This window comes from Lucilia sericata, unplaced genomic scaffold (assembly GCF_015586225.1).
Source record: "Lucilia sericata isolate MDLA Ls3-8-SP2 unplaced genomic scaffold, ASM1558622v1 Contig000149F_arrow, whole genome shotgun sequence".
Classification (NCBI taxonomy): Eukaryota; Metazoa; Arthropoda; class Insecta; order Diptera; family Calliphoridae; genus Lucilia; species Lucilia sericata.
The window spans coordinates 218,500-238,719 of record NW_023994181.1 but is presented as its reverse complement, the minus strand read 5'-3'; the positions used below and the strand labels follow the sequence as shown (position 1 = coordinate 238,719).

At 28.5% G+C, this 20,220-nt stretch overlaps 1 protein-coding gene across 4 annotated transcripts; it reads right to left on the bottom strand.

The window, feature by feature from the left end:
* Positions 1-3,981: 3,981 nt before the first annotated feature.
* On the bottom strand, positions 3,982-19,822 carry LOC119601203 (homeotic protein spalt-major). 4 transcript variants are annotated; one of them, XR_005231197.1, is made up of 5 exons: positions 18,584-19,822; positions 5,902-9,919; positions 5,553-5,689; positions 5,331-5,407; positions 3,982-4,861 (listed from the first exon to the last, which is right to left on the bottom strand). XR_005231197.1 is itself a non-coding variant. In XM_037951987.1 (5 exons), the coding sequence occupies exons 1-5, from the start codon at positions 18,732-18,734 to the stop codon at positions 4,858-4,860; spliced, it is 4,380 nt and encodes a 1,459-aa protein (XP_037807915.1). In that variant the 5' UTR covers positions 18,735-19,822; the 3' UTR covers positions 3,985-4,857. The 4 variants fall into 4 exon arrangements, 2 of the variants coding, with proteins under 2 accessions (XP_037807915.1, XP_037807913.1); XR_005231196.1 differs by having other exon boundaries at positions 3,983-4,861; positions 5,327-5,407; XM_037951987.1 differs by having other exon boundaries at positions 3,985-4,861; positions 5,909-9,919.
* Positions 19,823-20,220: the final 398 nt, after the last annotated feature.

The following is a 20,220-nucleotide window of genomic DNA, read 5'->3' as shown; positions in this document are numbered from 1 at the left end:
GCCATATGAAAATGTATATATGGGTCCAATTGCAAAATCTTGAGGGAAAATTCACATCAACTTTATTTCAATCTTAAATAAATTAATTAAAAATTAAAATAAACATTTTCGAAATTGTGTGTTAAATACATAAGATTTGTTTTACTTTCAATCGAGTTCACGGCGATAACATCAATGATATAACTTCAAAGATGTATAAAACAGTTATATCTCCAAAGAGGAACCTTTTATAGATGTATATGAACATGATGAACCTTATTATAACAGTCGTGTCTATCAATTCACTGCAACAATTTCATTTAAAAATACCAATCTCAAATTAATAAATATTCCTGATTTAGGAAAAGAGGCCAAGCTCATGTTTTAGAAACCCATTAGAATCCAACGTTTCTAGAAAAATAGTGTAGTAATAAATAATTATGATCTTTAATCCATTGAAATATAATGACAAGAACTTGTTAATTTTTTTCCACAAGTATATCAGAGATCTTTTTAATACTTAAAACTAGAGATTGGATTTTGTTAAAAATTGTTTTTTATCATTGACCTCCGTAAAACCTCTGAAACTCCTTAGATTCTCAAATGTAACATTAATAACAATTTTCCTCTTATGAATAATCAGCTACTAAAGCATAGACCAAATTAGGTTAGGTTAATAAGATGGTGTGACTACATATTATCCGAAGAAATACACATATCGGGCCTGTTATATAGTATTCAATGAATGTATTATCGTCCGATGTTTAAAAACTCAGTTTCCTAGACGTAATTCCTAAGAATATATCCGGAATAATATCAATCCCAAGATATTTGTATCTAATTTCGACGAAAGCCTGACAGTGGCAAAGAAAGTGCTCCAGAGTTTCACTGTTTTCTCTACATGATCTATATTCGTCAGAATCCGAACGTCAAATTTTGTATAGCTGTGCCCGTTATCCTTTATGTCCAACATAATAACCTCAGACTTGCTCATTTTGAGGAGATTTTTCGTACTCCTCTCGCTATTGTCATCCCATGGGATTTTTGTGGTTCTATCCGTTCGTCAGGTTAATTATCTTGAGCTCACTTCCTTTTAAAACTATTACATTCGCTCTTTCTACTGGACTGGTACACATTTGGTGAAACCCTTACCTCTAGGAGAGTATTCGGTTATATCTTTCTTATTATACCGTCTTAGATTTCACTGGTAACGCCTTAATTACCTTCTGGTTGTCGGTAAATATGTTAAGCCCTGTGGGCGCCATATTAATTCCAATCCAATTTTCTCATTTCGTTATTGCTCTGTTTCTAAGTCTTCAATATAGAACCCCAGGCCCACGTTGTCCCCTAATTTAGAGTCATCCATGTAGTAACGGTTTCCTACGGGTATTTGTTTCAATGTAGCGCTTGACCAAGACATTCTATCTGGGATCAGTGTTTTAAAGTTCGCGACATATACTGTGTCTGGTATGAAATGAGGCACGTTCGATGATTGTGATTGATTGATGACGTGTCCTATATGCCGCTTTAAGTTTTGAACCGTTCGGCTATAAGTGCCACCCCTTATATTATATGTTTCAATGGGTGGAATATCTAGCAACGTTTCCAGAGCCATGGCTGACATCCCGCCTCTAAAAGTGCCGGGAAAATACCATCCGGTCCTGCAGCTATATAGGGTACAAAGCTTTTGATTTTCTTCTTAACCATGTCAATACCTATATCTGTGTTGGGTTTCCCTTCCCTTAATATGGGTTTATCCATGGTACCTGTTTCATTCTAATGAACCAAATAGGAACACTAAGAATATAATCTGAACTTTATGAAAATTGCAGAGAATGACTGCTCTTTTTGAAATGATGTTAAAACATGACCATATAATATATATAATACAGTAAAAAGTATACATCTACGTTATGACACTTTTAAAAGTGCCATGAAGTTAATTAAAAACAGTTTTATACTCTTCGTGAGAAAGGTATATTTATAGTTTGTCATTCCATTTGTAATTTCTACAATATAATTTTGCGATCCTATATAGTGTATATATTCTGTATTCTTATAGATAGCGGAGTCGATTAAGCCATGTACGTCTGTCTGTCCGTCTGTGTGTCTATTGCAATCAATTTTCCGAAGACCCCAGATATCTTCTGGATCCAAATCTTCAATAATTTTGGCAGACATGCTTTCGCGAAGTTTCCTATTTGAAATCAGCAAAATCTGTACATAAATAATGGAGATATAAGCTAAAATCCGAGACAACCTTTGAAAATTTCATCAAAAAAGAGAATGTTAGTGCATGCTTTGAAAAAACCAACAACAACAACAGTCTCTTAATAAAAAAGCGTATGTGTGGTTGTATGTTGGTTTTATTGCTTTGCGTATTTTGTTGGTTTTTTGAGTGTTTTGTTTTGTTCGGCGTTAGTTGTTGTTTTATGTTTTGTTATAGCTAAAGTAACTCTACCGTTGCTTGGAAAATATAAAATAAATTGAAATTTTATAAAATTTAACATATTTTAAACACACTATGGTGAAGGGTATATAAGATTCGGCAAAGGCGAATATTGATCTCTTACTCGTTTTATCAAAAAATTGAGTCATAATTTCTCGAGTACTGCTAAACCACCTCTTTTTGAAAGCTTTTTAAAGCCCCTTTCATTCCCTTTAATAAAACAAACTTTTCATATATATTTTTTTGCACAAATGTTTTCATATATTTCTTTTATTTTTTGTTTTTCTTACTAAATTTATATTTGTTGTTTTGTTTTTCTTTTTCTTTTCAATATTAATATAAATTATTTATTTATTACTTTTATATTTAATTATAGATCTTATTAAATATTTGTTTAAATATACACTTAGAAATTAATACAAATGATATAATGTACTTATAGATTTGTTTGTTTTAAACTTATTTTTTACTTTTCTTTAAATTAAATTTATTACTTAAATTTAATTTAGCAATTACATTAAAGACTTAATATATTATTTAAATGATTATGATGTTATATTATAGACAAGAAAATAGTAGAAAAAAAAACAAAAATATAATAAAGAAAATTTCTTAGCAATTTGTTGTTTAAATCTAAGATAAAATAATTAAAGCAATTTAGTTGTAAGGTAAAACTAATAACTATATTAGGAAAAGAAAAATTAATAAAAATAATTTGTTTTTAAGATTAATAATTACTTAATTATGTACAAAAAAGCCGCAAGAAAAATAAAAATTAAAGTATGAAATAGTATCACAATTTTTTATAAAAATTTATTTATTTTAATATTAATATTTTTTATTTTTTTATTTATTTTTTTTTTTTTTTTTTTTTGAGATAAAAATTTGTAATGTTTTATTTATTAGTTGTTTTTTTTTTTTTTCAAATATATACAAAATTATATAAAAAAGGAATTATTTTTTTATTTATTTTTTTGTTTGTTTTTTATTGCACAATTATTTTAATATTTTACAAGTTTTTTTTGTTAATTTTATAATGACTTTAATATATTTTTGTGTTTTTTTTTTAAGATTTGGGAATATTTTTTTTTTTACTGTTTTTGCTCTATTTGTTATAAATTCGAATTTTGATTTTCCTTATGATTTGTGTTTGTATTTTTTTATCTTTTTTTGTTTTTTTTATATTTTTATTATTATTTTTTTTTAAGTAAATAATATTTTAATGAAACGAAATCAGTCTCTTTCTTTAATATTTGTTTAAAGCCGTAAATTTTTCGTTAATATTTATTTTGTTTTCTTTAGGTTCTTTGAAGTTTTTTCGGTGTTTATTGATTTTAACGAAAAATATTTAGCTTTTTCTTTTGGGAAAATTTGTTGTTTTTTCTAAAAAAAAATCTTTGGATTTGTTTCAATAAAATTAGTTTCATGTTGTTGTTGTTGTTGCTGATGATGATTGTTTCAACCATAAAAATATAATAATAATAATGAATTCTTTTAATTTTTTGTTAACAAATTATAATTTTTTATGGTTAAAAAAAAAACGATTTGTTTAAATGTTTTCAATCATTTTCATTATGTGTTTTTTTATATTTTTGCTTCATTCTGTTTGAAATATTTAATTTTTTTATGATTTCTTTTCTTTATTCATTCATCTTATAAATGTTTTGTTTAAAGTTGTTGTTTTTTTTTTATTTATTATTTATACATTTATACATCATTTAATATTTAAAACATTCATCTTCATTAAAGGTGTAGGTAGACTTTTAGCTGTGTTAGTACTTTGTAGTGTTAGTGTTTTGTACAACTAGTATGTGAGCAAAACATAAACTACAGTCTGACAGACAGACGACTTACTATTAGCAGCAAGACACAACGTCATTACAATAACGCAGCAGTCAACCAACCCACTACCCAGCAAACCCTGTGTATTTATATGTTTTGTTTTTGTTGTTACAATCATATTTTCTTTAAAATCACAAAAAGAAACAAAAGTCATCATCTCATCATCATCGTTGTTGCTGTTGTCGTCATCATCATCATCACACACAACGAAAGAGAGTCTGTTTTGTTGTTATTCTTTTTTATCATCGTTATCTGCTTTGTATCAGTGAGATCATTTATACGCGAGTGTTTTAAGTAAAAGTGTATTTGTTTGTTGGTGTATACGCGGAGAGGGGGAGTCAGAGAGAGAGAGCTTTGCAAGGGTTTTCATTACTCTCCTTGTTTTAAACAATATTTATGTTTGTTTTTTAATATTTTATATAAATTTTTTTGTTAAATCTTGTTTTACAGATTTGACTTTGATGAAAAGTTTTATTTTACCCTTTACAGCTTTGGTAACTAGGGGGTGGGGTAAGGGGAGGATATGTTTGGGAACTCTAAAGCAGAGAATGTGTGGTGAAAATAATTTCAATCTTCTTTGCCACCACTCATCTAAAAAGAGACAAGAAAAGAGAAAAATATATCATAAGTAAAGTCATACAAATATAAAGAAATATAAGGAAATGATAATGAGGAAAAGCAAACATAGAAAAAGCTTTCTTAAAATCTAAAGCTTAAGAAAAGCTTTTGCTTAAACTATACTAAACTTGAAAGCTTAATAAAAGTTTATTCAAAGCAGACAAGAGGTAAAAGCTTTTCCAAATTTTTGAAAAAGCTTTTCTAAATTTTTGAAAAGTCTTTTCCAAACTTTTAAAAAAGCTTTTCCAAACTTTTAAATAAGCTTTTCCAAACTTTTGAAAAAGTTTTTTCAAACTTTTGAAAAAGCTTTTCCCAACTTTTAAAAAAGCTTTTTCAAACTTTAAAAAAAACGTTAAAAAAATAAAGTATAAAAAGAAATGTTAAAAAGCTAAAGAAAGCTATGAAAATGATGATAATGGTTTAATTTGGAACACTTACATACTTGACAGCTCTATTTCGGAAAGTTTCCTGTTCCATATCACGAATTTTATGGGTAAGCATGTGTTGTTTTAAGTTACCCTAAAAAGGAAGATAAAGAAATAAACAAAAACAAATTATTAATAGGCTGAAAACTTTCACCTTTTAAGTTCCCAAAATAAAGAACTTAATTTAAAAAAAAACATAATTGCTTAAACTTGAAAAAAGCTTTAATGACAAAACTCACCTTTGTTGTAAAACCACGATCACATATATTACATTTAAATGGTCTCTCTTTAGTATGACTTCTATAATGAATCTCCAAAGCCGAATGGCAGGGGAATGTTTTGAAACAAATGCCGCAAGTAGTGCTGCCTCTGACTCCTAAAAAGATTATAATAAAAACAAAGAAAACATTAGTTATTTTATTAAACAAAAAGTTAAGCAACAAAACTTAAAGCCAGAAAAAATGAAAAGTAAAATAAAAAGCAATAAAAGTTGAAAAAAATAAAAACCATGCACCCAAAAAAATGAAATAAATAACAACAAGAAGCTTGATTTCATTGAATTCTATGTATGTAAAAATTTTCACTCACAACTCACCCGATAGAGCTAAAGGATTAAATGGTGCCGCCGGCATAACAGACTGTGCTATTGAATTCATTGCGGTGCACATGTTTTGCGTGGAAGCCGGTGGAAACAGCGGGAGATTTGGAAACATGCCAAATGGTGGTCTGGCAGCTGCTACCAATGGATTTCCCGCTTGTGGATGGGGCATTTGCGGTGAGCTGGTGGCTGAAGCTTGTCCCGTTGGTGGCTGCTGTGACATCGATGGTGGGGCATTCGGTGAGAGTTGCGCATGTGCAACTGCTTCGCGTCTTAGTTGTTCTTGATGCATGGCTACGACGGCATTATGTTGCATTTGCTGGTGATGTTGAGCGGCAGCCAAGGCTGCTTGCTGTTGCATTAGTTGTTGATGTTGTTGCTGCAAGTGGTGATGCAGGCCGGGTGGTAGACAATCGACAGCAGAAGTTGGTGGCATGACGGCTGAGGGGCTGATTTGTGGTAGTTTTGGAGATTTGCTAACGGGAGAAGGTGAACGTTTGCCGGCATTACTAGGTAGTGGTGAGCGGGCGCTAATGCTGCTATTGGCCGAGGAGGGTCCAGCACGTGGTGTCAAATCTAAAGCTCCTTGTGACATTTCGGAAGCTGATCTGGCTGGTGAAGTAGCGCGTGTAGAACTCAAAGGTTTTGCTGCAGTTGTTGGGCTGGTGGGAGGTGAACTTACTGAATTTGGATTAGAGGTGGCCGACTGAGGTCTGGGGTTTGTATTAACCACTCCAGTAGGATCTATTCTTAGCTTCTGCTCGAACAGCAAACCCTTAAAATCATCAGTTGACTTTGGTCTCTCACTACCCGGTTCCAAATCATTACTATTGGACATATGATCAGAGGACATATCATCGTCAAAGTCATCTCCACAATCCATTTGGTCATCATAGTCACCCTGAGAAGATTCCGAACCCAAGCCATTATGCATACCGTGCATGCCAGGATGCATGCCTGGACCGCCAGGCATGCCAAAGTGGAAAGCGGCGGCAGCAAAAGGATTCATAAAAGCACCTGGCATCATAGATGGTGGAGGATCTCGTATTTCAGCTGCTTGTATTTGTTCGGGTGTCAAATCAGTGGGTTCTCCGGTATGCAGGCGTATGTGTTGTTGCAACACTAAAGCGTTGGAGTATTTCTTATGACACACTGGACACTGATGGAAATTACGCATGGGCGGTCTTATTTTATGCACAGCCATGTGAGTTTTCAAATTACCTTTAGTGGTGAAAGCACGACCGCAAATGCGACACTTGAAAGGTCTCTCGCCGGTATGGGTGCGGTAGTGCATTTGTAGAGCACTTTTGCAGGATAAAACGCGATCACACACCACACATTGATTGGGATCGGTGATTTTCTTATTCTTCATCAATTCCTTCAACTTCATGGTCTCCGAAGAATTCGAAATCTCTATGAAATTCTCCCAGGAATTGTCATTGCTATGGGGTCGAGGCAATAAAGCCATATCATGAGGTTTCATAGGATTAAAGAAGGGAGCACGTGGTATGTGTGCTGGCGATCTTATGGGTGAGTGTCTTTCGGGTGACAATGTTTTGGTAAAGTTCAGGGGGAAACGTTCGGCAAAGAAGTCATCACGATGATGCATAGATGGTGGCAGCTGTCCTGGTGTGGGCAGATGATCCAAATGATGTTGAGAACCCGGTGAAGGTTGTGGATGTAAAATGGCAGGTGGTTGTATGGGTTGTACTACCGGCGGTAATTGTTGTGTGGTGGGTGGTTTTGAGGTGGGTACAGGCGGGCTATTAGGTACTTGGGGTAGGGAACTCATTAACGAAGGTGAGTGTGTAGAAATGGCGGGACTGACTGTGGCTGGTGCTGGTAGGGGACTGTGTACTCTATCTTCTTCCATATCATCTTGTACTATTTCACAATCATCTTTCTCTTCTTTGATCTTAATATCCAAGGGAGTAGGAGTTGATGTTTTGGGTGCTTCTACTATGGTGTCTGGTTTGGTGGCCATTTGTTCTGGTTCCTCTTCCTCCTTTTCCTCGCAGATCTCTGACTTTATTTGTGTGTTGACAGGAGAACTGGGCTCTGAGGTTTTACTCAAATCCGTGGGAATTTCCTGATTTTTATTCAAAACAGCTTGGGCTGCTGCTTGAGCTTGTACAGCTGCTTCACCCAAATTACCAGGAACCTGAGGGAAGAAAGGATTGCTGAATCCAGCGGCACCGGATGAAGCTGACAATGACTTCAATATGTCCATGGGCGGTCTGTAGAGATTAGCCAATCCTGGAAAATTGTTAGAAGCTCCTGGGAAATTCATGGCTGGCATTTGACTGGGCATTTGTTGTGGCATGGCGGCAGGTGTATGGCTGGGTGAACTATCCGGTGACATTTGATCCAACAGAGGAGGATGGAATTTATCCAAATGCTCTGGTATAGGGGTGGCATTCATAGGTACATGAGGGAATTTGTGGGCATGTCTTTGGAAGTGCACTTTCAAATTTCCTTTGGTGGTAAATCTGCTGCCGCAAACATTGCACTTGAAGGGACGTTCGCCCGTATGAGATCTTATGTGAATCTGTAAGGCAGAATCTGAACCAAAGACTTTGCCACAATAGCGACATCTGTGCTTAAAGAAAGGTTCATTGCCGGCCTTGCCATTTTTCTCTTTGAAAGCAAATTCATCAGCCATGTTGTTGGCTAAAATACCCTGAGAAGCTGAATCCAATACCTCTTGAGCTCTTTTCTGCAGCAAGTCCAAGGAGTTGGGTTCTGGCATATCATCGTGATGAGTTATAATGGAGGAGGCTAAATTTGAGCCAAAAGGCAAGGGCCTGTTTTCCATATCCTTAAGTTTATCCAAAGCATATTCTGAGCTTTTGTCAACACTAATGCGTCGTGAGGCAGAAACATCCATGTCTTCAGGGTTTTCGCTATCACGTTTTCTTTTAAGTGAATCTAAAGGAACACCAGCATTTATTAAATGCTGTCTAGCCTTGTCTTCAGCCATGCGGGCTTCAGCTTTTTGTCTCAATTCCATTTGAGCTATACGCTCTTCCTCCTCATAGGTGTCCTCCTCACCATTCTCACCCTCTTCTTCTTCCTCTTCATCCATTTCATTGGTTTCCTCTCCCGTTTTGGGTTGATTCATGGCCAGTTGCGACTGCAACTGTTGTATGAGTTGAATTTGGAATAGTTGCTGTTGCTGCAGATTGAATAGAGTCTGTTGCAGGAATGCCAATTGTTTCATAGCAGCCTCATTATCTTGCCCTGAAGCACCATTGGCAATAGTTTTGGCAGCCACTTGGGCTATGGCCAATTGCATATTCTTAATGGCTTCAATATTAACAGGAGCAGCACCAAATTGTTGGGCTAAAGCGGCAGGCATTGAGGGTGAAGTGGATTCGGCTACCTCCATTTCAACATCTTTGTTTACAGCTTTCTCTGTACTAAGTGAGGCAGCAGCTTCTTCCATTTCTTGTGCTGGAGCCACTTTATTTTGCTCTTGTTCTGTGCTATCATCCTTGTTGGCAGGATTTTCCAATTTACCCGTGGTTAAGCACATGTTTTCCTTTTCTTCCTCTTGCGGTGTAGATGTTTCGCTTTCTTTAGCTTCTTCGCTGGCCTCTTGAGCTTTTCTTAAGGGTTCTTGACTCTCGTTGAGATCGGGTGGTGTGGGCGAGGGAAATTCTTGATCTTTTGGATATGTTTTAGAGGGGGTTAAAGCCGAATTTAATTCTTCTGTTGTTGTCGAGGGAGATTGTATCTTTAACTCCTGCTGCTGCTGTTGTTCTTCCAACGGCATTACTATGTTATTATTATGATTAAGATCTTCTTCTCCTGTTATTGAGCCTGCTGCTGCAGTAGTCTCTTGCTGTTGTTGTTTATCGGCGGGTGTTGCTGTGTTAATTTTATTAACATGTTCATTACTAGTGGCCATATGAGTTAATTCTGCTCTATCGCAATCACTATCTTCATTGGCGGTTGTGGCTGCCAAAGGTGAACATGTACCATTCTCCTCATGATCACTGGCTGAATCTATAAGAGAAAAAAAAAACGTTGCAAAAATGAAAAGAAATAGAAAAAGAGTAGAGTTAATTATTGTTGTTCGTGTAGTAAAAATAAACAAATTTTTCTCATGATTTTGCATGTCAATAACTTGTTTTTTCTATTTTTTTAAATTATTATTAAACAGCAACAACAACAACAACATTTTTCACACAATTCATACTAATTTTTCATCTATTCTGTAAGTCTTAAACAAAATTTTGCCTTTTTGTGTTATTTTAATGCAATTATTACTGGAAAACATTCTTACTTGTGGCAATAGTTTAGCTCCTTGTGTGGAGCCTTAGCCTAGGTTGCAGCTCGTTAATAAACTTGTCCCTATAAGAAGTTTTGCTTCCCAGTTTCCCTGTTTGCTGGTTTCTGTGCCGTTTTACACCTGTGTGTTTTACACTGTTAGCCGTGCAGGCAAGTTGTACTAGGTATCATTGTAACGCAGAGCAAGTGTTTTAACATTCCACATCCAAAGCAAAAACAACCTGCTTTCTTTGCTTTGGTTTTGTAATCTTATAAAAACAATCTTTACTACTCGCCTAGTTGGAGGAAAACATTGCTTTTTTGTTGGCTTTTCATCTTGGTTGGGTTTTTTTTCTACTACTACTACTTCTTCTTCTTCTTTTACTCTCGTCTCTCTGTGTTATTGTTGTTTTTGTTTTAGACTATTGGCATATGACTTAATCGTTTGAGGCTTTTTTGGTTTGGTTTTGTTGCCTGCATTTCTATACACACATGTTGCATTGCTGGCTGCCACATGTAGCATGTTTGTATATGTTTGCTACTATCATGAGTATTTCTGTATTGTTTTTATATATTGACGCTTAATGTAACAATTAGTTTTTTAGAAATGAAAAAACGTAAGATTTTTGCTTTTGTTAATAGAAAAATTTGTAGATTTTTCGCACTTTTACTGATGGCTAAATAGCAATTGAGTCATGATACTTTAAAGAAAACTAAATAAAGTTAAAAAAAAGAAAATATATATGTGTTGAAACGTTGTAACCTTGTTGTTAAGATATTGAAAAAAAAAAAATTAACTTTTTATTTAAAACTAAAGCCTAAAGTATTACACTAACATTGTCCATCTAACTGTATATGTATTACATGTCGAGTGTTATTCTGTTTCATTACGAAATTTCCATTTTATACATTTTAATGTCAATTTCAGTGTTTTTTTTTTTTTTGCATAAATTTGATTTTTCAACCAATTTTCGTTTTAGGGTTTATGAAATTTTCATATCACTTGAAATAAATTTGATGAATTTTATATATTTATTTTTTGTTGTTGCTTCTTTAATTTGCATAAATTTTGTTATTTTGGTTTTATTCTGTATAGCTCGTACATTTTATCAAATATTTATACACCATGTGTTCACAAAGTATTTTTTTACATATATTTTTTTGAATTTTTTATTTATATATTTCAAAAAAAAAACAGAAATACATTTTATTGGGGTTATCATACAAAAATGCAAACAACCCCACAACTTTAGCAGCAAAAAAAAAAAAATACTAAAATATACGATATAGTAAAGGTTTATTGTTTTTATAATATATTTGAACCTATAGGCCAATCGGTCTATGAATAATTTAATTTAAAAAACAATTGAAATTGTATTAATTTTCAATTTCTATAAAAAATATACAGATAAAGACAAAGTATTACAAAATTAAAACCATATAAAAAATTGCTTAATATTATTTATTTCGTTAGGTTAACATTTTATAACTAAAAGTCTTAATTAATTTTTGTAATTTTATGTAAAAAAATATCATTAAAATACTTTAATTATGTTACTAGAAGTCAAACAACTTTTAAGCTTGCGCGTGTAAAGCTTTAATTTATATTAAGCTTAAAAGCTTTATAACAATATTATTTGAATTATGCCTAGAATGCTTTAAATTCAAGAGCAAGAGCTTTAGCTTAATACCGAGAAAGATTTTAAGTTAAAAAGTCCCAAAATTGTAAAGCTTTAGTTTATATTAAGCTTTAAAGCTTTAGGAAACTGCTTATTGTATTATGCCTAGAAAACAACATTCAATAGAAAAAGCTTTAGCTTAATACGGAGAAAGATTTAAAGTTAAAAAGCTCCCAAAGTGTAAAGCTTTAGTTTATATTAAGCTTAAAAGCTTTAGAAAACTGTTATTTGAATTACTGTTATTTGAATTATGCCAAGAAAGCAATATTCAAGAGCTTTAGCTTAATACAGACAAAGATTTTAAGTTAAAAAGCCCCCAAAGTGTAAAGCTTTAGTTTATATTAAGCTTAAAAGCTTTAAGAAACTATTGTTTGAATTATGACTAGAAAGCAACATTCAAGAGCAAAAGCTTTAGCTTAATACAAAGATTTTAAGTTAAAAAGCTTGCACAAAAGGACACTTAAGCAAAAAAGCTTTTTAAGCCCTTAACTAAATGAAACATACAATAAAACAAGTTTTTCTTTTAGTTAGAATAAGAGAAGAAGAAATATTTAAAATTATATACAAAAATTTCATAAATTAAAGCTTTTTTTAACAAAAAGTTATATGATCTTTAGAAATTTATGATTGAAAATTAGTTTTTAATTTTATGTAAAAGAAATAACATAAAAAGACTGTTACTAAAAGTCAAAGACCTTTTAAGCAGAAGAGTGTAAAGCGTTAGTTTATATTAAGCTTAAAAGCTTTATAACAATTATGCCTAGAAAGCAACATTCAAAAGCAAGAGCTTTAGCTTAATACCGAGAATAAAAAATATATCAAAATTTAAAATAATTTTTTCAAAAAGTTCTAAGATTTTTAGAAATTTATGTTTGATTGAAAATTTATTTCAAGTTTTTTGTTTATCTCTACAACTTAAATATTTAATCTACTTTTTATATTTATTTTCTTCTTCGGTAAAGTTCATAATTTAAGTGGATTATCATTGACAAAAAATCTTCTTCTCTAAACATAAATTTTTAACTAATTTTTTTAATGCATAACATAAATATTTATTAATTTTTTTTGCTGTTTCTCTTTTTAAAATATATAATATTTTTTTAATTACAACTACAACAACAAACACACAAAAATATGAACGATAAAATCATTAAAACATATTTTAAAAGCTTAAGAGAAGAAAAAACACGCTGGTTTTTTTTTCTTAATCAAATGTGAACTCATTTGTCAAAATGTGGCTAAACACAAAAATTAATAAAAAAACGTGATTTATAAACTTAAAACAAAAAACTAAGACAAAATTTAAACAAAAAGATATATATAAAATTTAAAAAAAAAAATATTATAAATAGCTAATCAAGCTAATATACTTAAGAAAAATGTTTGGTTGTTTCAAAAAGATAAAAATTATATATAAATAATATTTTCATAATATAGTATATGAAAGACAAAATAAAAAAAAAATAAAAAAACAATAACAAAGAAGCAGCTTCCGTTAATGTTTGAAAATATTAAAATTATTTCAAAAATATATATATATATTTAAAATATAAAACAAAAAAACCAGTTTCTAGCGTCAATCATTTTTTTTTTAATTTTCTATAAGAAAAACACAACCCAAGTAACAAGAAAATTAACTTAAATAAACAGTTGTTTAGTTGCCATAACCAAATAATAGTAGGCACAACTAAAACTAAGGCTTATTTCAAAGCTTTTGATGATTAGTTGTTTGTAACAAAATAAAAAGCTTTTTTTACTATATAAATGCCACTTTCTTAAGCTTAATTGTCCCTAAACTCTTGGACAGTATTAAAAATTTTATAAAAATCATTTATTGGGTTATTTTGGTTATGTTAATTTATAATATTAATTTGTTTCTTTTATTTTTTTTTTTTTTTTTCTTAAAAATTTATCTTTTATTTAATACAATTTTACATATATGGTGTATGTGTATTTTTGTTAAAAAATTTTGCATAAATTTATGCCCACTTATGAGGGCTATTTGATTATGATTTAAATGTTGTATATATTTCTTTATAAAACTATATTTTTTTTTATAGATTTTTTTTTTCAATCAAAAAAAAAATTAATTTAAAAATGCCAAATAAACTGGATTTGTATCTATATCATATTATATGATATTTGTGGCTCCATTAAGGAAATTAAAAGCCATAAATGAGGGCAGTTAAAATAATAACAAAAATTTGATTATTATAACAAAAAAAATCAATAATAATAAATTATAAAAAAATAATTAATAAAAAGGAGACAGAATTTCATTAAAAAAATAATTATAAATATTATAAAGCCTTTTAAAAGCTTTAAGAAAGTATAGATGAGAAACAAGTAAAGTTCTGATGCTATAAAAATTTTGTTTAAGCAACTGTTTTATTTCAATTTATCCAGCAAGAAAGCTTTAGATTAGTTTTATCCACAAAACTTTATAATGACAACAAAAACTTCTAGAATACCGAACTTTTTGTTCGGCAAGAAAAGCTTTAAGTTTAGTTGTAAACACAAAACAAAGATTTTGAGGCAAGAAAAGCTTTAAGATAAGTTAACCGTACAAAAAATTGTTAGTGTAACTAAAAAACGTTGTAGTTGAAGGCAAAACTTTACAAATATTAAGCCAAAAAGCTTTAAGTTTAGTTAAGTATATAAAACAGTATCTGTCAACTGAAAACTTGTAGAATATATCACTTTTTTATCATTATCAGTAGAGTTAGAGAAAAAGCTTAAAGATTAATTAACTTTACAAAGTTTTGTATTAACAACTAAAAACTTCAACAATAAAAAAGCTTTTATTTTAAGTAGAAGAATAAAATGTGAAAAAAGCTTTGAGATTAGTTACTACAACAAAAAATTTATTATAACAATTAAAAGCTTTAACCATAACATGCTTTTTATAACTAACCAGAGCAATTTGAAGTAAAAATAAAGCTTTAAACTTAGATGGCAACTAAAAACTTGCAAAATATACAACTTTTTGATCATTTGCAGGAGAATTTGGAGAGAAAAGCTTTAAGATTAGTTAACTTTACAAAGTTTAATATTAACAACTAAAAACTTGAACAATAAAAAAGCTTTAATTTTAAGTAGAAGAATAAGAAGCCAAAAAAGCTTTGAAATTAGTTACTACAACAAAAAATTTGTTATAGCAACTAAAAGCTATAACCATAACAAGCTTTTTATAACTAACTAGAGAAATTTAAAGTAAAAAAAAGCTTTAAATTTAGATGTCTACCAAAAACTTGAACAACTAAAAACTTTAACTAACCAGAGCAATTTGAAGTAAAAATAAAGCTTTAAACTTAGTTGACTGTACAAAACTTTGTGCTACAACTGATTACTTCAAACAAATCAAGTTAATTTTTTATAGCTTTACACAAACTTCAAAGGTTTATTATAAAATTTATTAATGTAATTAAAGTAAATATACAAAATTTTAAACAATAAACTCCCAGTAATTTATAAAAATTAATCATAAAAATTTATTTGTTTTTTTGGTTTAAATTTCCGCTTAAACAGAAAGTATTTTGATAATTATAATTTTAAAAAAACACTCCCTTTTTAAAAATATTTTATTAATTAAGTTAATTTATGGCAAATTTTATTATTATTAAAAATTATTTTTTAATACTTTTAAAGCTTTCTAGATGAAATAACAATTGATTTGAGTAAATTTAAAAAAGCATATTTGAAACCATAATTAAATAAAGCTGCCAAAATAATGTCAACTTTTACAACTTAATCTTAAAGTAAAGACCAAAAACCAGTAACTTTTTTTTAACAAAAAATTGGAACGTGAGAGAAAAAAATAACATAAATTAACCTCAACAAAAGCTAACAAACAAAAAAAAACTGTTACTCTCAATAATTTCTTTTATTTATTAAGACAAAAAAAACAAATTCTGTTTATACTTTATTTTGTGCTAAAATAAATTTATATTAATTAATTATTTGTGAAAGATTTTGACTTGCTCTATCAAATTCCCATAATTTGTTTAAATAAGTATTAATTTAATATGCATTAATGTTTAAATAAAATATATATTAACAACAAAAAAGAAAAAACAACAGATGATGTTTTTTTTTGAGAAGATCACTTGTAGTCTTGTTTTAATTTCATAATTCAATCATGATTATGTGTTTATTGACACTTGGATGACTGTTTTTGTCGTTCAAAAAACAATACCGACAATGTGTGTTTGATTTTAGAGTTTTTTTTCTTAATAAAATATATAATTTATTTTATTAATAAAGTTAAGCAATAATATAATAAATTTCAAATTAACATGATTTTTTTTTTGAAAGCTTAAAGGAGGGGAAGGGGGAGTTTAATAATACAAATTAAAGATTTTGACATTTTAAGGAGTTTATAAGAGTTTTTAAACAAAAATATAGAAAAATTAGTTGAGTTTTAGTTGCTACAACAGTATTTTAATTAAAGCAAACTATTGTGCAATTAAATCGTTTGTGCTGCTAAGCTAGTACAGCTAACAAACCGGTTTATATGTTAAAGCTTTTATCAATTAATGCTAACCAACTGTTTTCTGAGTTAAAGCTTTTATCAAGCTTTAACTAATAGTTGTGTTTAGTTAGTTGTGGCAATTAAATTTTGGGTTTTACACTAAACATTTTGCTGGGTTGTTTTTTTAACAAAAATATTCTAATAAAATTTTTAAAATTTCATTTATAATAAGTATATTTTTTTGCTATTTGCTTTTGGTTGATTTTAACATATTAATAATTTAAATTTAAATATTGTTTATCATAAATAATAAATTAAACATTTTAAAGCCATAGGGGGTCGGTGGTCTTCTTTATTTAAGTGTCTTTCTTTATTATAGAAATATTAAATAAAAATTTTGGCAGTAATACCTATACAAAAAAAATATTAAGTTTAAAATATTATCCAGAAAAATAAGAACACTTTTTTTAAAAAGAAAATCTTTTAAGCAAAATTTTTTTTCAAACAAAAATAATTTGTTTAAAATGTTAATTCATAAGATAAGATTTATTTGAAATTAACTTTATTAATATTAATCTTTGCTGGTGACTCTTTAAGACCCACACCAGAAACTGGTTGTACCTGTTTTAGTTTTTTTTTTTAATTTTATTTCAGTTTTTTTTTTTCGATTTGTTTATGATTTTTATAAAACAAAAATTTATGTTTTATGGCTTTTTCATTAAGAAAAGAAATACAAACAAAGAAAAAATTGTTTAATAAAATAATATTTAAGCTTAGAGTTGTTTTTATTATTATTTAAAAATATATAAAATAATAAATTAGTTTTTAGTTGTCTCATTTTTGCTGATTTTATAAAGTATAATTAAATTATAGGGAGTTATTAAAGCAACAACAAAAAACTGGTTTAACATTTTTTGAAAGTTGATCCTTTAAATCATAACGAAAATCTAATTTTTAATAAAATTTATTTAAAAGTTATTTTTTCCACAAGAAAATTAATTTAACTTTTGTTTTAAAAGCTTTACTTTAAGTTTAATAGTTATTGTAACCATAATATGTTAAAAACAAACAAATAAGTTGTTTGCTAATAACAACTTAAGACAATCTTTGTCATGGCTAAACTTAGACTTAATTGTTTAAAACAACCATAATTTTTATTAATAAATTTGTTAGAAATTTAAAACTTTGAAATGAAATTGAAATTTCTTTAAAATTTTCTATACACAAATCTCTGTAAAATTTCTATAAATTGAAAAACTTTTGTTAGATATAACAAGTTGCCTTTACAAGACCTTTGGGAGTTTAAGTTTTTGAAAATTTTATGATTATTTTCAAATTTTCTTTAAAATTCCTTTAATAGTTTAAAATTCTAACAAAAGAAATATGAAATTATGTTGTTTAAGACTCTAGAGATTTGTTACTGTTTGATGATCAAATCATAATTTTTATTTCAAAACTTTTAACATTAAAAAACACTCCAGGGAATTTGTAATTGGTGATAATGAAATGAAATGGCAATTAAAATAGTTTTAACATAAAATCATAATTTTTTAAAATTTTATCAAAATTAAAAGTAATTTTATTAAAATAATAAAAATATTTTGAATTTTTTTATGATTTTCAGGTATAAAAAGCTTTATATCTTTTAAGTTTATGGATAAAAGCATAAAATTTTTACAGAATTTAAAAGTTAACACCATAATCTATGAAATTTTACGCTTAATATTATAGTTTTTAATTACAGTTTGAATTTGAAACATTTGTTTCATTTGATTAAATAATAAAATTTTTTTTTAAAAATATTTTCTTTTAAAAAAATCTTAATATTTTTAATAAATTCAAAAGTTTAGATGTTAAACTATTAAAAACAGAAAATCTTAAAGAAATTTGTTAAAATATTATATTTTTAAAAAATTTCTAAAACTAACTATTTTATTGATAAAAGAGAAAAAACTTTTTATACAAAACTTTTGAAAGAATAGCTTTTTAATTTTGAAAGAGAAACGGTAAATAATTAGGAAATTCTTTTTAAAAAATATTTAAAAATTTTAAGTGAAAATTTTTTTTAAAATTTTCAAAATTTTTGAATTTTTTAAAAATTTTATAAATAATTGTTTGTGTTTAAGCTCGAAGATATGTTTTCTAAAAAAACGTAGTACAAATTGCGAGTTTTAAAATGTTGTTGTTGGAATCATAAAAAAAAATAATTTTATTAAATTTTTTTTTTTTTTTTTGGAAAAAAAAACTCACCTTTTTCAGTGCTTTTAGCACGATCTTTTAATTGTTTAACAATTCCATATTTGACAGTACCAAATTGTATCATTTTATTAATGGTTTCTTGATGGGTTTCCTTAAAATCACTTCTCATTTCACACAAAACAGTTGATAAAATATTTTTCATTAGAGAAGATACACGAAATTAAGCAACAAAAATAAAAACTTTTCAAAACTTTAAAAAGCTTTTTTTTAAAGCGCGGTAAATTAAACTTATTGTTAAACACACGCCTTAACTATTGTTGTTTTCAAAATATTTTTAAACTATTTTTTTGTTATTAAACTTAAAACATGTTTGTGTTTTTGTTAAAGAATTAAATTCTTTTTTTCTTTAAATAATTTCTTTAATAAAATTAGTTTTTGTTTAATTAACTGTCATTATTTTTTCATAATTTTTAATATATGACATATATTTTGTTTATTTATTATTATGTTTATGATTGTTGACACTTATTAATTTGTTAAAAAAAAATATCCTTTTTTATACAGAGAGAGGAGCAGATTTTTTTGATATGATGTTGTGTTTTGATGATGAAGTTTGAATGATGTTTTATAGTTGTTGGGTTTGTCTTTTTTAGGTTTGGTTTCAAAAAAAAAATATATATTTTCACCAGATTGTTGATGTTTTCATCATAACATTTTGTTGTTGTTGTTGCTGCTGTATTAATAATTATCAATATCTATATAATTGAGTATAAATATATAGAACTATAGACGTTGTTGTTATAGTGGGTTTGTGTAGAAAAAGTAGGGAGGGAGAGCCTATTACTACTCTATAAGTTAAACTCTCATTTCATTTTGTTGTATTACGCACTTTTTCTTCTTTTTTGGGTTACAAAATTTACACTCATCTCACTCTCCGAGATGTTTTTTGTTTTAACAGTTTGTATAAAATTGTTTTGTATTTTTTTGTTAAATTTTGTAAATAAATTCTTATGCCGACGGCTTTTTTTCTTTTGTTATAAATAATTTTCTTTTTAAGTTTGTTTTAACTTGTTTTTTTTAATTTATAATTAATAATTTTTTTTATATAAATATTTATTTGTGTTTACGTTTGTTATAAACCGTTTCGTGCTAAACGTTTTTTTTTTCTTTAATTTCAAATTTCTTAACTTATAAAAATTTCGTCTTTTGTTTTGTTTTTCTTGTTTTGTAGTTTTACTCGCTTGTGTTTTAATAATGATACGTTCAGCACGCGCGTCAAACTTACACTGACTTCACAAATAATAACAGCCCAACCAAAAAGTCACTCAAACAATTCTTTACGTTTATATTTTTGTGTTTTCGTTTTTAGGTTTATTATTGAAAAACACACCACCACCAACTTAAATGCGTACTCATACCCATACGGCTCTTCATAATATTAACAACAACAACACGCATACATAAATATCCAACAGCAACAACAACAAAAACAAGTTATCATTTTAAATATGAAACATCCCTTCAAACATTTAAAAGAGAAAACTATTGCGCATCACCCCAGACGCCACGTCAGAAACACTTCTGGACGATTGTCAGACGAGAACGCACATTTTACAAAAACAAAATACATTGATTTCGAATTTTCGTCTTGTAGAAATATACTTTTAAGTTACTTCCGGATGATAGTT